This window comes from Gorilla gorilla, chromosome 9 (genome assembly GCF_029281585.2).
Source record: "Gorilla gorilla gorilla isolate KB3781 chromosome 9, NHGRI_mGorGor1-v2.1_pri, whole genome shotgun sequence".
Lineage (NCBI taxonomy): Eukaryota > Metazoa > Chordata > Mammalia > Primates > Hominidae > Gorilla > Gorilla gorilla.
Window position 1 is genome coordinate 64,896,021 of NC_073233.2, and position 20,629 is coordinate 64,916,649.

General features: G+C 47.6%; 1 protein-coding gene across 1 annotated transcript; it reads right to left on the reverse strand.

The window, feature by feature from the left end:
- Nucleotides 1–9,218: 9,218 nt before the first annotated feature.
- Nucleotides 9,219–12,945, reverse strand: APLNR (apelin receptor). The gene is made up of 2 exons (XM_055355366.2): nucleotides 11,425–12,945; nucleotides 9,219–9,490 (listed from the first exon to the last, which is right to left on the reverse strand). The coding sequence occupies exon 1, from the start codon at nucleotides 12,635–12,637 to the stop codon at nucleotides 11,495–11,497; it is 1,143 nt and encodes a 380-aa protein (XP_055211341.1). The 5' UTR covers nucleotides 12,638–12,945; the 3' UTR covers nucleotides 9,219–9,490; nucleotides 11,425–11,494.
- Nucleotides 12,946–20,629: the final 7,684 nt, after the last annotated feature.

Consider the following 20,629-nt stretch of genomic DNA (forward strand, 5'->3'; position numbering starts at 1 on the left):
TCAGGCCACCCCCTGCCTGGCTTCCTGGGACTAGCCTTCCAGTTGCCCTGACAACCTTCCCAGAACCTACTATGATCTTTCTTGCTTCACAGTCTCTGCATTTGCTGTTTCCTGCATCTGGGACTCTCTGAGCCTCCGTTGCACAGGGCAGGCTCATTCTTATTCTTCAGATGTCAACGGAAAGGTCAGCTTCTAAGATGGCCTTCCCCAAGCACCTTTTCTGAAGTTGTACTTAATATTATTTTCCACTTCAGATGTTATTTCCTTCATAGTATGTTCCATAACTGGCCATTTCATAAAATGGCCAGTTTATGTATCTGTGTATTTTCTATCTTTCCCTACAAAAATGCTAAGCTAGATAAGGTCTATCTCATCACTATAATCCTAGTGGCTAGCTGAGTGAGTGGCACACAGTAAATGTTCAACAAGTATTTGATGAATGAATGAGTCATCATGATTTGTCCCCAGTCTAATCCTTCCTCCTTTATTCCACATTCCTTTGTATGTATATCCTGCACACAAGCTAGTCAACTTGCTCCTCAGACCTCCTATGCTCTTCCCTACCCTCTTTCACACTGTCTTCTTAGGCTGGATGCCTCCTACCACCCCCATTCCACATTCAAGTCACCAAAATCCTAGTTATCCTTTCAGGCCCATCTTCAACTATAATGCCTGAGATTCCACCATTAGTCGTTCTTAGAATTATAGAATGTCAGGCCTTACAGACGGTGGATCAAAATTGCATTTATCATTTCAATTGCCCAGAGTGCTGCATGGAGAGGGATTATGAGTTTTCGGACCACAATCATACCAGAAAGGCCATCCATAACAATAGGAAGGTTATGACTGTCCCGATCTTTTTCAAGCTCCTCGTGATACAGATGGGAAAACTGAGGTTGAGGCAGGTGGCATGACTTCCCAGGGAACACACTAAGTAGGAGACTGTGCTGGGAACAGAGTTTCCATCTCTACATCACCAGTGTGGAATTATATCAGGCTACCTTTTCTACATCCCAGACTGAGAAGCTGAGGCTCACATAGACTTGAAAGGTGATTGAGATTGTGAATTTTTAATTTTTTATATATATATATGCAAGATATTATTTTTTATCTTTCTTTTTCAACAAAGTTCTGACCAGATTAATTTCATATGCAAACTTCTGTCAATTTTTTCTAGTTTTGTTTTGATACTACCAAGACAAAAATATTTTAAATACAAGATTAATTACCAACCACCACATTCCTGGAATTATACATTCCCTTCTTCCTTGCACCCTTCTTTTAAATGCAAAGATCCTCCAAGACCTCTGTAGTGGAAAGGAGCTTCTCAAGTCACTTTTCTTTGTAACAGGAGTGGCAAACAGGAGAATGGGAGGAAATTAAAACCTATAGATTACTTCTTATGTGCTGGAGACTGTGAGAGTTCCTTGCAAACATTATCTCAGGTAACCTTCAAAATAGTTCTCTGAGGAAACTGCTTTTAAAGCTATTTTATTTTGACAGATGAGAAAACAGCCCATTAATGGGTGTTATGCCCCTAGATCTTTGCTCCCCTGAATGTAGTCTATTAACTAATAGCATCCACCATTGTTGGAGGGCTTTAAGAAACAAGATACTAAGGACACCCTCTAGATCTGTTGAATCCAAATCTGTATTTTAACATCTCCTAATGATTCTTCTGCACACACAAGTTTTGGAAGCAATTGTCTAGATAATACAACCAAATAACAGATGAATTAGGATTCTAATTAGGTCTGTCTGAGGACTAATACCCAGAATCTACAACAAACTCAAACAAACTAGCAAGAAAAAACAAACAATCTCATCAAAAAGTGGGCTGAGGACATGAATAGACAATTCTCCAAAGAAGATATACAAATGGCCAACAAACATATGAAAAAAATGCTCAACATCACTGATGATGAGGGAAATGGAAATCAAAACCCCAATGCAATACCACCTTACTCCTGCAAGAATGGCACAATCAAAAAATAAAAAATAATAGCTGTTGGCATGGATGCAGTGAAAAGGGAACACTTCTACCCTGCTGGTGGGAATGTAAACTAGTACAACCACTATGGAAAACAGTGTGTAGATTCCTCAAAGAACTAAAAGTAGAACTACCATTTGATCCAGATAGCCCACTACTGGGTATCTACCCAGAGGAAAATAAGTCATCGTATGACAAGGATACTTGCACACACATGTTTATAGCAGCACAATTCACAATTGCAAAAATGTGGAACCAACCCAAATGCCCATCAATCAAGGAGTGGATAAAGAAACTGTGATATATATACATATACACATACACATATGTATATACACATATACATACATACGTGGGTGTATATATACACATATATATACATATATATATAAAACATATATACATATATATACACACACACAATGGAACACTACTCAGCCATAAAAAAAGAATGAATTAATGGCATTTGCAGCAATCTGGATGGGATCGCAGACTACTATTCTAAGTTAAGTAACTCAGGAAAGGAAAACCAAACGATGTATGTTCTCACTTATAAGTGGGAAATAAACTATTCGGATACAAAGGCATAAGAACGACACAACAGACTTTGGGAACTCAGAGGGAAAGGGTGGGAAGGGGGTGAGGGATAAAAGACTACAAATCAAGTTCAGTGTATACTGCCTGGGTGGTGGGTGCACCAAAATCTCACAAATTACCACTAAAGAACTTACTCGTTTAACCAAACATCACCTGTTCCCCAAAAACCTATGGAAATAAATAAGTAAATTAGGTCTGCCTGACTGTACCCTTAACAGAATGGACACCCAAGACACAAACATAATGGTTTTGAAGGAGACAGGTTAAGTCATCACTGGTATAAGTAGTACACATCAGCAGCACATCTGATTAGCTGTCTAGTCCTATGACCATCCCTTCCAAAGCTGTCTACAATGTAGAAAGGAGGAAACCTGGTGATGTGGAAAGTAAACAGGCCTGAAAATCAAGAGAACCAAACCAGCCAAATCAACCACTACTTAGCAATGGCCCAGTGTCCCAGGGCCCCATTTTCTCTACCAGTGAAGTGGGACTGGAGGGACAATTCTGTGCAGCTCAATTATGTGGCGTTCCTCACATCAGCCCACTGAGCTGCTCCTGAAACCATCAGAGTAGAAATCACTTCCTTCTCCAGCCTGTAATGTCTGTCTTTAGTCAATTCCTTTGGTAATTGCTGTGTTGCTTTTTCCAAACATAAAAATAGCTTATTATCTGCACAGCAAATAACCACCACCTTGCAGGGGTCCTGACAGTGCCCCAGTACAGAGCTTGCAACCAGCTGAATCCTAAGAATCTCAAGGGCTTCCAGGTCTCATCCCGGAAGCCAACTAACCACCATATTGGTGTATCTATTTTCCTAAGGGCAAGGGTTGCATCCATTATCTTCATTCCTGGCACGTTGCAGTGATAGTCCTCAGACTCTGGGTCACTGGCTGGCCCTGCTACCAAAGTTTTTTTGCTGCTAAAGAGACCAGACCCGGTCCACGTAGAGTAAAGCCTGGGTCCTTCTCTCTCTTTCTATTTTTTTGAGACTGAGTCTCACTGTGTCGCACAAGCTGGAGTGCAATCGCACAATCTCGGTTCACTACAATCTCTGCCTCCCTGGGTCCCTCTCTTATCATCAGAGGCTGCTTCATCCCTATCATACAGGAAGACCTAGTGACCTTAGGGACATATTCCAGACCCAGAAGAAAGACTGCCAAATCTTCCTGGATGCCCTTAAAAGTGGCCCAGATTTTCTCAGGGAACGGAAGAGAAGTTTTCCTTGAGTATTTTTATACAGGGGGAAATCCAAGATCTTATTTTCTATTCAATCGGTACATCCCCCACCCCCACCACAAAAGTCCTTCCTCCATGAACAGTGGATGTCCAGACATGGATTCCCAGAAACTGTTTGACGCAGTGTCGGCTCCACTTGGCTCATCTATAACTTCCCCAGGAAGCCAACCAGCTTTGCAAACCATCATCCATCCAAAGAGACCTGAAGACCTAGTTTCCAGTATGAACACTGAACTGGTTGCCACAATGCCATAATTTGAGAAATTCTACTGAGAAGATCAGAAGAGCCCCTGTACCATGGTCCAGCCAGTCCTTTGTTCTGTCACTGGGTCCCCAGAGGGCAGCTCTTAGGAGCCAGAACATTTGGTTTAACTGGGTCAGGGGTTAATAATCTTAGTACTTATCAATCCCAGTGTGTCTCTTGTAGCACCAGTCCTAACTTCATCTTTCTGGGCTATTTTAAAAGCAATCAACTTGTTTGCTGTAAGCAAAAACCAGCTTTTCTCACCTTTTCTCCTGCACTTTCTCTGTTCAGTTGTTCGATTATTTAAGCAAACATCCTTTAAGCATCTGCCACATTCCAGGCACTGGGAACAAAAAAGATGCATAAACGTAGCCCTAGTCTAGAGGAGCTGCCCAGAGAGCAGAAGAGATGAGAAGGAATGCAGAGCCCAGACAGAGTGGCCAGATCTGGGCTTTTCTAGAGACCTGTTCCCTGTGCGCAGGGGACAAGGGGCTGGGAGTACTAGGGTGCTGGCCAAGTGGGGTACTTCAAGTAGGTTTGGGGAATCCATTTCTGATTCTCCACTGTCCATGTAAGAAGCTGCCTCAAGTAGCAAGAGATGTGCCATATAACTAAATAATAAAGTACAGAACAATATTGGGGGAGATGCTCACTGAGCACAAATAGTCCTTTATCTCATGTCCTCAGGTTTCTAGTTATTTAGGCAAGAAAATGCACCCTAAGGTGGCTTTGGAAGTAGGAGAATGTCAGACATTTACACCCCTGCGGAATTGAACGTGGGCCTGTGCATTGAGCCAGCGCACTAGCCCTGTCTTGGGACGCCTCTGTGGTGCAGACCGGAATATGGGTGTTTGTCCCCACTGCATCCTGTACTTCCTCCGCAATATGCTTACTGCACTTTATTATTGATTGTTAAACTCCAAAAGAGCAGGAATCACATGTATATCTTGTATTGCTTCTTCTCATCACCAAGCATGTGCCTGATATATGGGCATAGAAAGATATTTCTACATGGGACAAAATACCTGAGCAATGTTCCTCCAAACCGTCAAGGTCAACAAAAACAAAGCCTGTGAAACTGTCACAGCCAAGAGAAGTCTGAGACATGATGACTAAATGTGATGTGGTATTCTGCATGAGATCCTGGAACAGAGAAAGAACATGAGCTAAAAAGTAAGGAAGTCTGAACTTCAGTTCATAGTGAGGTATCAGTAGGGTTGGACTTCAGTTCATAGTGGACTTCAGTTCATAGTGAGGTATCAATAGGGTTCATTAATTGTGGCAAGCATGTCCTGCTAATCTAAAATGCTAATAATAAAGGAAACTGGGTGTGGAATATATGAGGACTCTCTGTATTCTATCAGCAACTTTTCTGTAAATCTAAAACTCTTCTGAAACAAAAGGTTTATTAACAAAACCTCAAATGATCCTCAAGCACCTTTGTGCCCTCCTACTTCCCAGTTGGTGGCTCATCATGGATCTGACTCTCCACTTGCCCTGTGTGTTCTCAATAAGAGACTTCCTCTCCTTTCTAAGCCTAGAGTCACAGAATACGCTCTTGCCTGGCAGTGAGGAACCTGAGATCTAGTCCCACTTCTGCCACCATCCCACTATATGACCATGTGTCAATCATTTTCCCCCCAACCATGAGCCTCAGTTTACCCCTCTGTTCAATGAGAAAGTAAGACTAGAAGGTGCTTCTAGTTGGTCCATGAAGGCAGGGATGGTGTGTCTCATTCACGGCAGCATCTCCAGCTTCTAAGACAGTCCCAGGCACAAGACAGACACTGAAAAACAAAAAAGGATTCAATGAATAAATAAATGAGCATTGCTCTGATACTCCAACACTCTAACTAGAAATGGAAACTTCTAGAGTGAGCTCAGCATCTCAGAACCTCCTTTCTTGTGTATTTGATTTCAAGCTCCCTGGGTCACATCTTTGTGTCTGTCTCCAACGTCGTGCATGGAGACTTTATAAGCTTTTGTGCAATGATTGAGAAGAGCTGGCCCTCCCAGATCAGGCCCTGCAAGTGTTGAACTCCTTGGAATGCAGACAGTGGTGTCTGCTGAGACGGTAGGGAGGTGTGTCACATCTAAAGCTTATTGCGCTGGGGGTCATCCTGGCTTCTGAAGTTGGGGAGGATCTTCCCACGGAATCTCTCTGCCTCTTTTTAACAAGCTCAGAGTGAAAGGGCCTGGGCCTCCCAGCCCCTGGTTAGGAGACCCTGGCAGATAACTTGGAGGAAGATAGCTCAAACCCAGGGAGGGAAGAAACTGGAAGTGACAAAAAAATAAAAAAGAAAAGAAAAGAAAAAAAGGGAAAAAAAAGCCCTGCACAACCCCGATTGTCTAGAGACCTGGATTCCTGGATTTTAGTCCCAGCCCCCAGTATTCTCGGCATCCACTCCATGAGAACTGGGCAAGATTTTCTCTGTGCCTCTAACTGGCCAACCTCCCAGAGTTGGGGTGGGGGTGAGTAAAAACAAGGATGAGTGTTCGTTCCAGTTCCTCAGAGGGGCTGTGTTCTCTCCGTGGGCAATTCCTCTGCCCAGAACATTTTCCCCACTAACCACTCACACTCCATGCTTCAGAGCAGGCTCCAGGCAGGCACCGTGGCTGTAAAGTCTCCCCTGACATCCTGCCTGACTCCTTCCATTGTCTCCAAGACAGGCTCTCGAACACTTCACACATTCCCTTAGAACTCACCACCCTGGGCTGTAATCGCCCATTTCACTGTCTGCCTCCACCAGCCGACTGCGAGCCCACTGGAGGCCGCTCACCATTTGGTCCTGCGTCCAGCATAGTGTTTGGCACGTACGTGATAAATAAGGACTTGTGGAACAAACAGATGAATGAATGGGTGAATAAATGAAGGCATGTGTGAACCAGTGAATTAGTAAGTGCTGTCACAACCAAGGGAAGGCTAAAACCGTATCATGTTTTGGAAAGCTTACCTCAGATTTCCCAGGAGAATTGCTGAGGTTTTTTACAGCATCTGTAAAAATAATGATAATAGTAGCTCCAATAGCCTGTTGTTGCCGTTGTAAATTCCCAAAGGGCTTTCCCTGGTGTGTTTCAGAAGAGGGAGAGCAGGCACTGATTCTCTGCCCTCAGTCTCCCTCCCTGCCTCCCCGTTTCTTCTTCCCACCTATGTTCTCACTCTCTGTCTCTCTCTGTCTCTGTTTCTCTCTCCTCACTCTGCCTCTCTTTCACGGTCTCTGTCTCTGTCTTTGTCTCTGTTTCTTTCTCTCCCCACTGTCCCTGTCTCTCTCTCTCTCTTTCACTCTCTCTGCCTGTTTCTCTCTCTTCCGTCTCTCTCAATCTCTCTCTCTCTCCTCTCTCCTCTCCCTCTCCCTCTTTCTGTCTTTTTCTTTCACTATTTCTGCCTCTGTTTCTCTTTCCTCTTTCTGTCTTTTCTCTTTCTCTCCCTCCATCTCTGTCTCTTACACTATCTTTGCCTGTTTCTCTCTTCTCTCTCCCTCCCTCTGCCTCTGTCTCTATCTCTTTCACCATCTCTGCTCTGTTTCTCTCTCTTCTCAATCTCTCTCTTTCTCCCTGTCTCTCCTCTCTCTCCCTCCTTTGTCTCTATCTTTCTCTTTCACTGTCTACCTGATTCACTCTCTCTTCCCTCTCCCTGTGTCTTTTCTCTCTCTCAATTCCTCTCTCCCTGCTTCTATATCTCTCTCTTTCACTATCTCTGCCTCTGTTTCTCTCTCCCCACACTTCATTTCTCTCTCTCTCTCTCTCTCTCTCTTTCTCTCTCCCCCCTCTCTCTCCCCTTGTCTCTATCTTTCTCTTCACTATCTCGCCTCTCTCTCTTCTTTCTCTGTCCCTCTGCTTTCTCCTCTCTGCCCTGTCTCTGTCTTTCGGGTACTCTCCATCATTTCCCTCCCCTTCCCCTTTCACTCTCCACTGTGTGCCAGGTATCTCACACAGAAGTTCTCACTTTCCTTCCCAGACACCGAGTGTTGCCTCATTTGTACTTTGGGAGAAACATCCCCTTACCATGGTCAAGAATGTGGGCTTTGGGCTTGGGAGCCAGACAGATTCAGCTGGTTCCAAGCCCAGCTCTTCCACTTACTAGTCTGTGATCTTGGTCAAGAGGTCTAACTAACCTCTCCGAGTCTCAGCTTCCTTATGAGCAAAATGAGGTGAAAATGCCCCCTCTCAAAGGATGGCTGCAAGGATTAAATGAGATAATGCTTGGGAAATGCTTAGCACAGTGGCAGAATTCCATAAATGCGAGCTCTCTTGTTACTATCAGTTCTACTATGATTATTGTTTTTTGCATTGTCTGCAAACATTATTAATACCCAGGAGATCATTATTGAAGATGACAAATACCTCTGGACTGAATAGCCCCACCACCACGCTGACCCCAGGATCATTTCAGCCCCTTCCCCGCTCCTCCAAATAGATGACCACCAAAGCCCAGTTGGCTGTGGTTCTGACCCTCTGGTCTTCTACGCCCACTTTAATTTGGGCAAAATCCATCTGGATAGAGATTCCCTAAGCCTGACTTTCCCAAAAAATTATCTGAGTTTTTAGTAATTGTAAATATCTGGGGTGAATCAAGGAGAGTCTGACTCCATAGGTCTGGGGTGATACCCAGGAACTGGGTATTTTCAAAAGCATCCAGAGCAACTCTGATTGGAGAACAGGGATTCAAGCTTCTGGTCTAAAGTCAGTGGCTACTCAAGTGATATTAAGTGAATCAATCAATAGGAGATGGTAAATGAATAAAGGCATAAATGAGTAGATGGATTGGTGGATGGATGGATGGATGGATGGATGGATGGATGGATGGATGGATGGATAGATGAGTAATAGGTCTACCTCCATGGGAAGAAATGCTGGTATTTTTCCCCAGACCTATGCTCTGGCCTCCATAATGTGTGTCCTTTTGTTCTGTGGCTTTTCAGAGCACAACACTTAGCTGCTCCCCTATTTCTTTTCTTCCTTTTCTTCTCTGCACCTAAGTCCCATCCTTTCCCTTTCCTGATGCCTATTTCCTCCATCCTCTCTCCCTCCTCACTTCACCCCCTCCTTTTAACTCCCACTTCTCTTTACGGCTTCCCCCTCACCGTGCTGAAACATTTGCAAGCTGGAGGTTATCCCAAGACACTTTCATGAGAAGAGGCTTTGGACACAACAGTTGCACAGACAGTTTTATTTGATGAACCACAGTGACTAACAGGGTCAGAAGACAGTGCAGATATTCTGAAGAAGGCACTGGGGGAGGTAAGGGGGTATCACAGCAGGCAGCCTCCTCTGCTTCTGTCCCAGTTCACAGATGAGTTCCAGGCAGGAAGTCTCTGCAGGTGACCCACGGCGGCCTCAGAGGGACAACTTCTTCCCTTCTAGAAGCCTCTTCCAGTGTTCACCGGATGCTTTGAGGACAGCTCTGGGCAGAGGAGGTGACTCTGTGAAAGATGCTGTCTTAAGATGGGGAGACTAGGCTGTGAGGAGCCCCTTCCCCTCTCCTCCTCCCTCTGCCCCCAGAGCTGGCGTCATTCCAGGGAGGGTCAAGATGTCCATTCACATCAAGCTGGGCTTTTCTTATCTCCATCACTCATGTCTTGTCCTTCACTTTCATAGTCCTCCAAGAACAAAACCCGGAATAGACACTCCCAGCCTCTAGCTCACAAAGGCCCCACTATTAATTTCATCCTCACGGTCTCTCTGGCAGTGTAGACATCATGCTATCTGCACACTTGCTCCAGTCCCTATTCCCAGATCCCCAATCCAGCAGAAGCCAAGAGGTCCAATCCTGAGGGTAGGGAGAGAAAAAACCCACCCCGTGCCTTTTGGCCCATGGCAAGCAGGAGGCCTCCTTAGGAAGAGGGCCACTGACCCTGGAACAAGAAAGGACGATGAGGGCAATGCTCATAAATTTGAAGCTAGGCGGGGAGGCACCGGAAAGGGGCCAAGGGAGGCTCTCAACTAGCCTCTTACTTCCTTCATGGAGCCCAAGAAGGAGCAGGAACCCAGCTCAGTAGGACGCCCCCAAGCCTTGGCGCCAGCTGCTTTGGGGAGGGACCTCCCTACAGGAAGCCTGGTGCAAACATTAACTTCTCTCCTAAAGCACGGACCAGCCGTTGGAGCCCCCAAATCCAGTAGGGGGTGGACTCATTTTTATTCTACATTTTTCATTGCCTCAGTGTGTCCCTGCCCCCCACCACCCCCTGCCAAGGGTAATGTGTGAACAGCAGAGTTGCAGTGGATTGGGGGGTGGGAGGAGATTTGTCCAAATGACCCAGGCACACTGCTGTTCATGCCAGGCTCACCCATATAGACATGTAAGTACAACACACACAGACAAGAGGCAGGCATCTCCATCCCAAACAACATGATTCTTGGCACCAAGTAGCACCAGTGCCCAAGAAAGAAATCAGTATGATGGGGTAAGATGGGGAGATGAGGAAACCCTTCAGCTCGCAGTTATGCAGGAAGTCAGAGACAGGAGGACTCGGGGAGCGAGCCAAGTAGTGTCTGGACTAAATGCAGACACCCCTCCATCCTCTCTCTCTAGTTGCCCTTCCCAACTCCCCACTCACATAATGAAACCAAGGAGTACATCCATTCATCAGCCCTGCTGCCTTCCAATTCCCATAGAAAATAGAGGAAGGATGAAAGGGTCTGCGGACAATTTGGAGAAAGCATATCTAGTCAGTGTCATGGTGCCATGGGGGAACTGCAGGAATCACACTAGCCCCAATGCCCAAAATGACAGGGAAGTGATCCAATTTTAGGGCAAGCTCTGGAGCTCCCAGATCTAAGGGCTGGAGCACTAATTATCTGCTGACACACAGCCCACCCCCGGCCCCAGACCATTCCCTGCCTCACACTCAGAAAACAGGATAGAAAGCTTAAACAGGGTCAGTCTCTGCAAGCTTTGGGATCCTTAACCCTTAGTAGCCCTTCAGAACAAGAAAATAGACAGGGGAGAAGGATGGATGGAGGGAGCGGGACGAGCTGTAGGAGGGGATTGGTGCCAGAAGGCAGGGATGAGGAGCGACAGCTGCAGAGAGTGGTGGGGGAAAAAACTACAAGGAAAGGAGGGAGGAAAGACGATTGCAGATCTAAGAAAGCAGCAGAGGGAAACAAGCTTTTATTGCATCCAGACTCAGGCTTCAACATTTTAGGATCAATATGACTTTCCCGCATTTCATACCAATGGAGAAACTGAGGCTGAGTGAGATTAAATGGCTTGTGCAGGGTCAGGTCTGTAGAGCCCAGTCTCTTTCCCCTAAACCACAAACCTCTGAGAAAGAATAAAGCAGTAGAGGAGTACAGGGCAGGGCAGAATCAGGGGACAGTTAAAGGATGTGCATAGGAGAAGGAGTAGCCACACTACCTGATTTTCAGAAAGCAAGGGCAAAGGCTGGGGAGGGCCGAGGGCACCAGGCTTCTCTCTGCTCCCAGCCCTAGTCAACCACAAGGGTCTCCTGGCTGTAGGGGATGGATTTCTCGTGCATCTGTTCTCCACCCTTGCCCATGTTGGGGCCGGGCCCCTGGCTGTGCCCCGAAGAGTAGCTGGCTGACTTCTCCCCACTGCTGCTGTGGGAGGTGCCTGCGCACCTGCTCTGGCCACAGCAGAGCATGGAGGTGCAGGCCTGGCGGAAGCGGGGGTCGAAAAAGGCATAGAGGAAGGGGTTGAGGCAGCTGTTGACGTAGCTGATGCAGGTGCAGTAGGGGAAGATGTTCATGAGGAAGAGGTCAAAGTCACAGGGCCAGTGCAGCAGGCTGCCCAGCATGTACAGCGTCTTCACCAGGTGGTAGGGCATCCAGCACAGGGCAAAGGTCACCACCAGCACCACGATGATGCTGAGTAGCCGGCGCCGCTTCCGCAGGCCCTCGATGCGTTCCTTGCGGAAGTGGCCAGCGATGGTTTGGGCGATGAAGAAGTAACAGGTCAGCATGATGGTGAAGGGCACCACAAAGCCCACGGTGGTGGACGAGACCCCAAGGCCCACCTCCCAGGCCCACTCTGAGCTCACAGTGGCCACCATGGAGTAGTCCATGTAGCACTGCACCTTAGTGGTGTTCTCCAAGTCCCCGGTGGTGCGTAACACCATGACAGGCATGGCCAGGAGGGCGGCCAGCACCCACAGAACTGCCGTGGCCACGGCCCCGCTGACCCGCAGCCTCAGCCGAGCATTGGCCACTGGCCTCACGATGGCCAGGTAGCGGTCGAAGCTGAGGCCGGTGAGGCAGAAGACGCTGGCGTACATGTTGACGAAGATGAGGTAGCTGCTGAGCTTGCAGAAGAAGGTCCCAAAGGGCCAGTCATAGTCCCGGTACGTGTAGGTAGCCCACAGGGGCAGCGTCACCACAAAGGTCAGGTCAGCCACCGCCAGGCTAGCAATGAAGATATCAGCTGAGCGCCTCTTCTCCCGGCTGCTCCGAAACACGGTCCAGAGCACCAGACCGTTGCCCGTGGTGCCCAGGAGGAAGACCAACATGTAGATGGCAGGGATGAGGGCCCCCGAGGATTTCCAGTCTGTGTACTCACACTCAGACTGGTTGTCTGCCCCATAGTAGTTGTCAAAATCACCACCTTCCTCCATGCTGGGGAGTGGAGAGAAGACGGGCAGGGGGTCCCAGGGACACCAGCTCCGTGGCTCTGTCACCCACTCTGCAAGCAGCCTGAATTTCTGGCTTGAGCCTCAGAGAGTAAGAAAGGCTGAAGATGCCCAGAGTCCTTCCCAGCACTCAGGAGGAGCTGCCTCTGGGTTCTCCAGACCCTGGAGGAAGCCTGTCTCCTGCAGAATTTCCTCCACCCTCTCCTGCCTTACCCCCGTCTCAGTTAAGACACTTCCTTGCACCCTCCTGCGTCCCTGTCTCCTCCTTGACTCGTCACTCCCTCCTCCCACCTCCAGACCAGCCCCTCTCTTGTGAGTCAAAATCTTTAGTGACAGCCCACTTTTTTTTTCTTTTTGTCACTGAGCAAGTGGACCAAATTGACCCCTACTGTGCTGGGCTGAACATTATCTGTGGTTTTGCAAGTCGGCTCTCTTGGCCCCGCCTCTCCTTTCTGGCTGCCACCCACCTTCACCCCAGCCCCTATCCCTCCACTTTCCTCTGGCCACCACTTCCTGCCTGCCCTTTAGGGCACTCCCTCCTCAGTGCTCTCCGCCCTCCTGTTCTCACCCCCTCCCATCCAATCTAAATGGGACACATTATGCAGATTGCAATACAGCTTAAGCTGGAGCCAGGGCTGGTAGGGAGCAAGGAGGGTGTAAGATTTCGCAGGATGGGCAGGGCATCTGGCAGGTCCTCCTGGCAGGCAGGTCTGGCCCCCTCGGCTCCCTTCCTGCACCCCCAGCCCCCACCCAGACCAGGTGTCACAGGAGGGTCTTCTCCCACTTTGCCTCTCACTTCATCTTTCTCTACCCCTTGGCTTTGACCCTCCCTCTGAGAACTTTTGTGGTTTCTAGAGAAATACCCCTACACTAGTGTAGACTGCCGTTTGCAGTTTGCGGATGGCACAGGATGCTTTAGAAGGTTGAGGGCAGTCACAGGACGGAAGAAACCCAGGACAAAATTATCTCTAAATAAGTCATTAAATCTGTAGGAAACAAAGGCCCAACAAGGTCAATGTTTTGCCCAAGGTAATAAAGTGAATTATGCTACAGTTGATTGTTTGCTTTTCTTCTTCTCCAAACATAAACATAACACAGTACCTGGCATGTCGTAGGTGAATGGCTGTTTTGTTTGTTTGTTTGTTTGTTTGTTGAGACAGAGTTTCACTCTTGTTGCCCAGGCTGGTCTCAGCTCACTGCAACCTCTGCCTCCTGGGTTCAAGCGATTCTCCCGCCTCAGACTCCCTAGTAGCTAGGATTGCAGGCTAATTTTTTTGTATTTTTAGTAGAGATGGGGATTGACCAGGCTAGTCTCAAACTCCTGACCTCAGATGATCCACCCACCTCGGCCTCCCAAAGTGCTGGAATTACAGGCACGAGCCATCACGCCCAGCCAGGTGAATGGCTGTTGAGTGAGTAAGTGGATGGATGACGTAGGAGGTGAGTGAAAAGGGCAATCCATAGATGGAAGAATGAGTGTATGAATTACTACGTGGTGAGAACACGGATACATTTCAGTTCTCAGGTTTTTACTATCCTCCGTGGACCAAGAGGTTTCTGTAAGACCACAGGGCGTCAGGAAGTTGAGCTAGAGGAGGGGGGTCTCTAGAGAAAGATGCAGTCACTGGAGGATACTGTGGGGAAAGTTCTGTAGACGCTCACTTTGCCCCATCTCATCACCTCTCCAGGACCTCTAGGAAGGAAGGAAGATGAACGACGTAAGATTTTTTTAAAAAAATACGCACCCTTTCCACAACCTTGAAGAGTTGGGGAAGCCACGTGACGTTGGGTAATAGTGAGATGGAACAAAAGCAGGAGCTGAGCCTTAGCCACTTCCAAGGCAAAAGACTTACAAAAGCTGGAATTGGCCAGGCAAGGTGGCTCATGCCTATAATCCCAGCACTTTGGGAGGCCAAGGCAGGAAGACTGCTTGAGCCCAGGAGTTCAAGACTAGCCTGAACAACACAGCCAAGACCCTGTCTCACGATATATATTTGTCTTAAGTTACTACAAAAGCTGGAATCCATTTTCTGGAGGGAGAGTGGATCAGAAAATCATATGCAGAGATCAAGGAACTCAAACTCAAATACCTGCAAAAAAAAAAACAGGCCAAGAGTGTAGTTTGAGACAACAGAGAATGGTAAAGACTGTGGCAAACTGGAGGGTGCCCATTCCATCATAGGGAGGCCTCTTCAGCTCTAGTCTCTGGTTGCCATGCAGAAAGCTGGACTCCAGCATGACTGTGTCTTAGGATGTTTCCAAGATAATTTCAAATTATGGATTTTTGTAAGAAATTTTCATATTTGTAAATTTTGGAAATCAATTTTCATTTCAAAAAAAAGCACAGACCATGATAAGTAAAACATGTCTTTGGCCCCGGAGTTTGTGTTCTTTAAACAGGAGCTTGCCAAGAATAGAAGGCAGGAGAAGAACCAAGAGGATGGGCCAGGAGGAGGAAACAAAAAATGCAAAGATAGAAAAAGCCTTAGAGTGCAGTGGGGAGATACAGGAGAGAAGGCTGCAGAGAGAGATTAGAAAGATCCCATGACCTTCACCTAAACGCAATGTGGAGTAATGAATATGTTGGTGTTTCTCATGAGGACTACATGTTGCCCACTTACTGTGTGCCAGGCAGTCTTCTAAACATTTTATACATTCTACATATATTTATTAGTGTCTCTTTTAATCATCAAAATGACATTAGGAGGCAGGTGCTCTCATTAGCCTCAATTTACAGATGAGGAAACTGAGGCACACAGAGGTGAAGCAGTTTAGGCAAGATCAACCAGCAGTAATTGTCGGAGCCAGAATTTGAACCAAAGCTGTCTCGAGCCCATGGACTAAACCACTATGCTCCCAAAGAAAAACGCCCAATCCTTTTTAAACTGAGGGGTGTGTCATCTGTTAAGCATTAGAGAAATGTAGGGCGATGCTAGGATACCTGTAATTTACCTTAAAATAAGCTCTACCGGGTGAGATTTTAAATAGATTGACTATTTAGAGACACACCTCACATTGATTAGACAGGGTATAAGAATCCTGCCAGGCAATAATCTGTACACTTAGGGTTAGCACCATAGACTTGATCCAGAAACCACCCTCGCTCTAGCCATTGCCAAAGAGAATTCCCGGTTGCCTGGTGCCAGCTAGAAAGCTAACAGGACTCTCTGCCCCTGGAATCTTGGCATTCTGTACAGTGGGGGCTGGGACACCCAATAGGATCCAGAGCTGGGGCTCCATCCATCTCACAGTACACAGGGTAGGAATTGCTTGGGGCCTCTTGCTCCTGCATTTTTGGCTAATAGAAGTTCTGCGCAGATGGCAGAATGGTTTTCATTATATCCTGACATTAATTCATCATATCATGATTCATTCATCATATCCTGATATAATAGTTTCATTATATCCTGACATTATATCCTGGGTGGAAATAGCTAACCTTTGGCTACCTCAGATTTCTTCAGTGGTAAGCTATCTTTACCTATCAAAGGGGACCTTGGAGTTGTGCAGGGACCAGCGTGGCTCAGGTCAGGTCATAATAGATGGCCCTTTTACAAGTAAACATTACTGCTTGGGACATTCCAGGATAAAGACCAAGTTTGAGACACCTAGTGATCCCAGTTCTCCCATGATTCTCCCAGAAAGATGCAGATATCTGTGCCCTTTGCAGCTAGAAATACAGAGAGAAGGGAGCTAGCAAGCTTGGAGCGTCCCTGAAATCAGGTCCCCGTCTCCCTCCCCTCAGCTGTTCCCACTGGAATGCTGAGCCAGACAGGAGCCTGGAGACCCCTGTGGGAAAGGATATGGATCCATCGCTTTCATCTGCCGACCTCCAGGATCTCTGCCCTAGAAGGAGTAAAGAGCAGTTAATCTCACTAGAGTTACCAGACTCATTGAGAGGGGAGGGAATTGGGGGCCAGGGATGGGAAGAGGCCACCGTTTGGGACCAGAGAGGGTAGAGTGCTGATAAGATCCGGCCTCCAACCAGGAGCCAGCTGTAGCCAGATGGCCTGAGTGCCCCCTGCAATGACAGCCTGAACTGAGCAGAATTAGCCAGCTCACTCCTTATCCTGCCTGATCTGATCTGTCCCTGTTCCGCACTGCACCATTCCACACAGAAGAAAGACTGGAAAATAGGACCAGTAGCTGAAGATGAACCTTGTGTGTCCCGGGGATCAGAAGTATATGGGTCCTGGGCCTCACAGACTAGACAAGGCCTGGGACAGATATCTTCTTTTCATTTCTGCCCCCCACCCTACTTGGCACCTGGTAAAAGTCTGTTGAATTAAAGCAATAGAAACACACTCAGGAGAAGGGTGTAAGACTTGGGTCTTCACCCCAGAGCTGCTCTACTGCATTAACAAGGCAACTTTTGCTAAAGTGATCCAGGAAAATCTACTCTGAGCTATCTGGCAAACCAATAGCTAAGGCAAGCCTGTTGGCCAGGGTGCCCAGAGCTGGCCTGCCCTGGAGAGGCCTGAACAGGTTTCCTGGGGAACTTCCCTCTCTCTCCTGGGTGATTTCTTCAGGGCATTGTGATGAGACCGAGATGAATGACACCTGGCAGAAAAGCACTCCAGACCTGCTAGTGCCCTTTGAGGAGAGCCCAGACTTCTGGGAGACCTCTGGAGTCAGTGGTTCAATATCCCTCACCCACCCCACCACCAGGTTTGTGCCTGGCCTAAAAAGCAGAGCCTGACTTGGCCTGTGCCCATGGACATGCTGACTCTGTGTGCTTTGTGAATGCAAGTTTTCTGTGTGCCACGAGGCCACTTGGATGTGAAGTCTGTAGGTGCTTGTGAGCAGGCTGAACTTGTGTGTGCATGGGGATATGAGTGTGCACTGGTTGCATGCATTCATGGATGTAGAAGAGTGTGCTTGCTTGTGCATAGTGAGGTAGGATGTGCATTGGGTGCATGCATTCATGCATGTAGAACAGTGTGCTTGCTTGTGCATAGTGGGCTATGATGTGCATTGGGTTCATGCATTAACGTGTATAGAAGAGTATGCATGTTTGTGTGTTGTAGGCATGAGCATGCATTGAATGCACACATTCACCCAAGGAATGTACATCGGGTGCGTAGAAGAGTGTGCTTGCTTGTGTGTAGTGGGATCAGAGATCTGAATAAACACGCTGCTTGCAGTACAGGGAGGGGTGCATAATTGGATCTCTCTAAGAGTTTGGGATGAAGGGGGAAAGCTGAATCCTTCTGCTGGGACCTCACCCAGACCCTACCCAAAGCTGTGGGCTGGGGACATCAAAGTGGAAGTACTGCCTTTCTGTGCCCTTCCTGACTTCTCACCTCCTCCCTCCTAGCTCTCCACTCCAGCCCCCTCACTTCACAGGTCTGCTTTGAACTCCACAGCTTGGGAACTCATCCAGGGCAACAGGGCCTTTTTCTCTCCTTCCCGAGAGGCAGCCACAGCTGTGTCCCTAACAGCTGGTGGTGTTATCTGAGGGAAAGGGGAAGGGAGGGCAGGGACACAGGAGGGATATAACTTGACTGCCCAGCCCACACTGAGGAATTTCACCTCTCCTTTCTCTAGCGACACAACACCCCCAACCCCTGCCTTAGGCGCACGTGCGCGCGCACACACACACACACACACACACACACACGCCCTACTTTAGCAGCTTATCTGACCAAAAACAAATGGTCAGCCGCTTTCTGATAATTAAAACAGAAACCCCCTCAGCAACTCTCTCCACCCCCAACCCCACCATTTGGTGCTATTTCAAACTCTAAGGCCATACTGCAAACTCCCAAAACTCCCTGGTCTCTGGGAACAGCAAGAAAACTCACTCACTGGCCCGGTTCTAGCTTTCTGTGATTCTGGGAATTACGGCTATGGCTTCCAAATGTGGTTGGAGAAGTGGGTTTCTTGCCAAAAAGATCAAAAGTGGGAGACAAACTGACCCTCTTGTTCTAATCCCATCCTAATTCATTCGCTCAGAAAATATTGAGCAACTACTGGCCGGGCACGGTGGCTCACGCCTGTAATCCCAGCACTTTGGGAGGCCTAGGTGGGTGGATCACCTGAGGTACGGAGTTCGAGACCAACTTGGCCAACATGGGGAAACTCCGTCTCTACTAAAAATACAAATATCAGCTGCGCGTGGTCGCGGACACCTGTAATCCCAGCTACCTGGGAGGCTGAATAACGAGAATCGCTGGAACCTAGGAGGCAGACGTTGTAGTGAGCCGAGATCGCGCCACTCCTGCCTGGGCAACAAGAGCGAGACTCCATCTCAAAAAAAAAAAAAAAAAATTGAGCAACTACTATGTGCCAGGCTCTATTTGAGGCACTTGCCATACAGTGTGAGCAATTCAAACTATGCCCTCGGTTTCCTGCACTTTCATTCTAGAGGTGGAAGAGAGACAAAATGATGAAAGTTAGATAAATGCAGTGAACTCAGGTAATGATAAGCACTACAAGGAAAGATAAACTGGAGAGTGATGCAGCGAGTAAATGGAAACTGGCATTTTCAGATAGTATAGATCGGGGAGGTTTCTTAAGAGTCACTGATATCTTACCTGAACCCCAATAACTAGCTTGCTTTGTACCCTGGGCAAGGCTTTTGCCCCTCTCTGCGGGGCAGTTTCCCTATCTGTACATGAGGACATTGGGCCAGCCGGGTTTAGCTTTCTGTGATTCTGGGAATGATGGCTATGGCTTCCAGATGTGATTGGAGAAGTGGGTTTCTTGCCAAAAAGATCAAAAGTGGGAGACAAACTGAACTTCTTGTTGATGAATGGCAAGATCACATGAGAATCCATTCTCCCCACTACAGCACCAAGCCCACTTTGATGGGCTATTTGTTAGACTGTGAGAATCAGGGGTCTGGAAGCCTTTCCTTATCTCCCACCCACCTCATGTCACCCTTTTACCTACCATTACCCACCCATCCCCCCATTACTTGGCACAGCGCCCCATACATAGTGCCCTCTAATATATGCACTGGAATTGTGGGACCCGCATTTCTATAACCTCTGGAGTAATCAGAACTTTCTTAGGGGCTGGGCCCAGTGACTCACCCCTGTAACCCAGCACTTTGGGAGGCCGAGGCAGGTGGATCACCTGAGATCAGGAGTTCGATACCAGCCTGGCCAACATGGTGAAACTCTGTCTCTACTAAAAATACAAAAAATTAACTGGGCGTGATGGTGGGCACCTGTAATCCCAGCTACTCAGGAGACTAAGACAGGAGAATTTGCTACGAGCCAAGATCACAGCATTGCACTCCAGCCTGGGCAACAAGAGTAAAACTCTGTCTCAAAAAAAAAAGAAAAGAAAAGAAAGAAAGAACTTTCTTAGGACAATCTGGATGGGGCACTGGGTTCCCATGACTTAGAACAGGAAAGATGCCTAAAATTTTATTAGCCCATTGATTCCCATGCTGACATCAGAGACCCTTGATGATAGAAACGGGGAGAGAGGCAGTAGCTTGGGCCAGCATCAGCATTTCATGAAATCTTGTGGAAATGGCACATTCTTCTCACCCTATCACAAGACAACCCTCTTTAAATGTCAAGCACCAGCACCACGAGCTTAGACTTTAATAAAGTAGTGTGGGGACTCTGGCTACTCCATGCTGCTCATCACGCCTTTGATGAATAAAAACTGAGCAGATGAATTCATTACGACTTCATAAACAAGGTGGGTTAGAATAACAGACTCCTTCCTTAAAAAGGATTCACTGTGGGGAGAACAGGAGAGCAAGCGAGACAGTCTTTGATGCTGAAAGGTTGTGGCTGCGATCTACTCCACAAACTTGACCTTACCCATGGGGAAAGCGAGGGAGGGAGAGCGAAAGGGTTTTGTCCAGGTGTCCCTATGCCACCCTGTCTTCTCCTCCCACCCCCAAAGGTTGGGTGCAGAGGAAGTCTTTGTTTGGCTGAGAGGAGGGACTTGGGCAGGAGGCCGTGAAGACAGGAAGTACAGCAGAGGCAGGAAGGAGGTCAGGAAGAGGCTGAC

Excerpts from the sequence above, each read along its gene's own strand:
- APLNR (XM_055355366.2), bottom strand. The coding sequence starts at position 12,637 with ATGGAGGAAGGTGGTGATTTTGACAACTACTATGGGGCAGACAACCAG.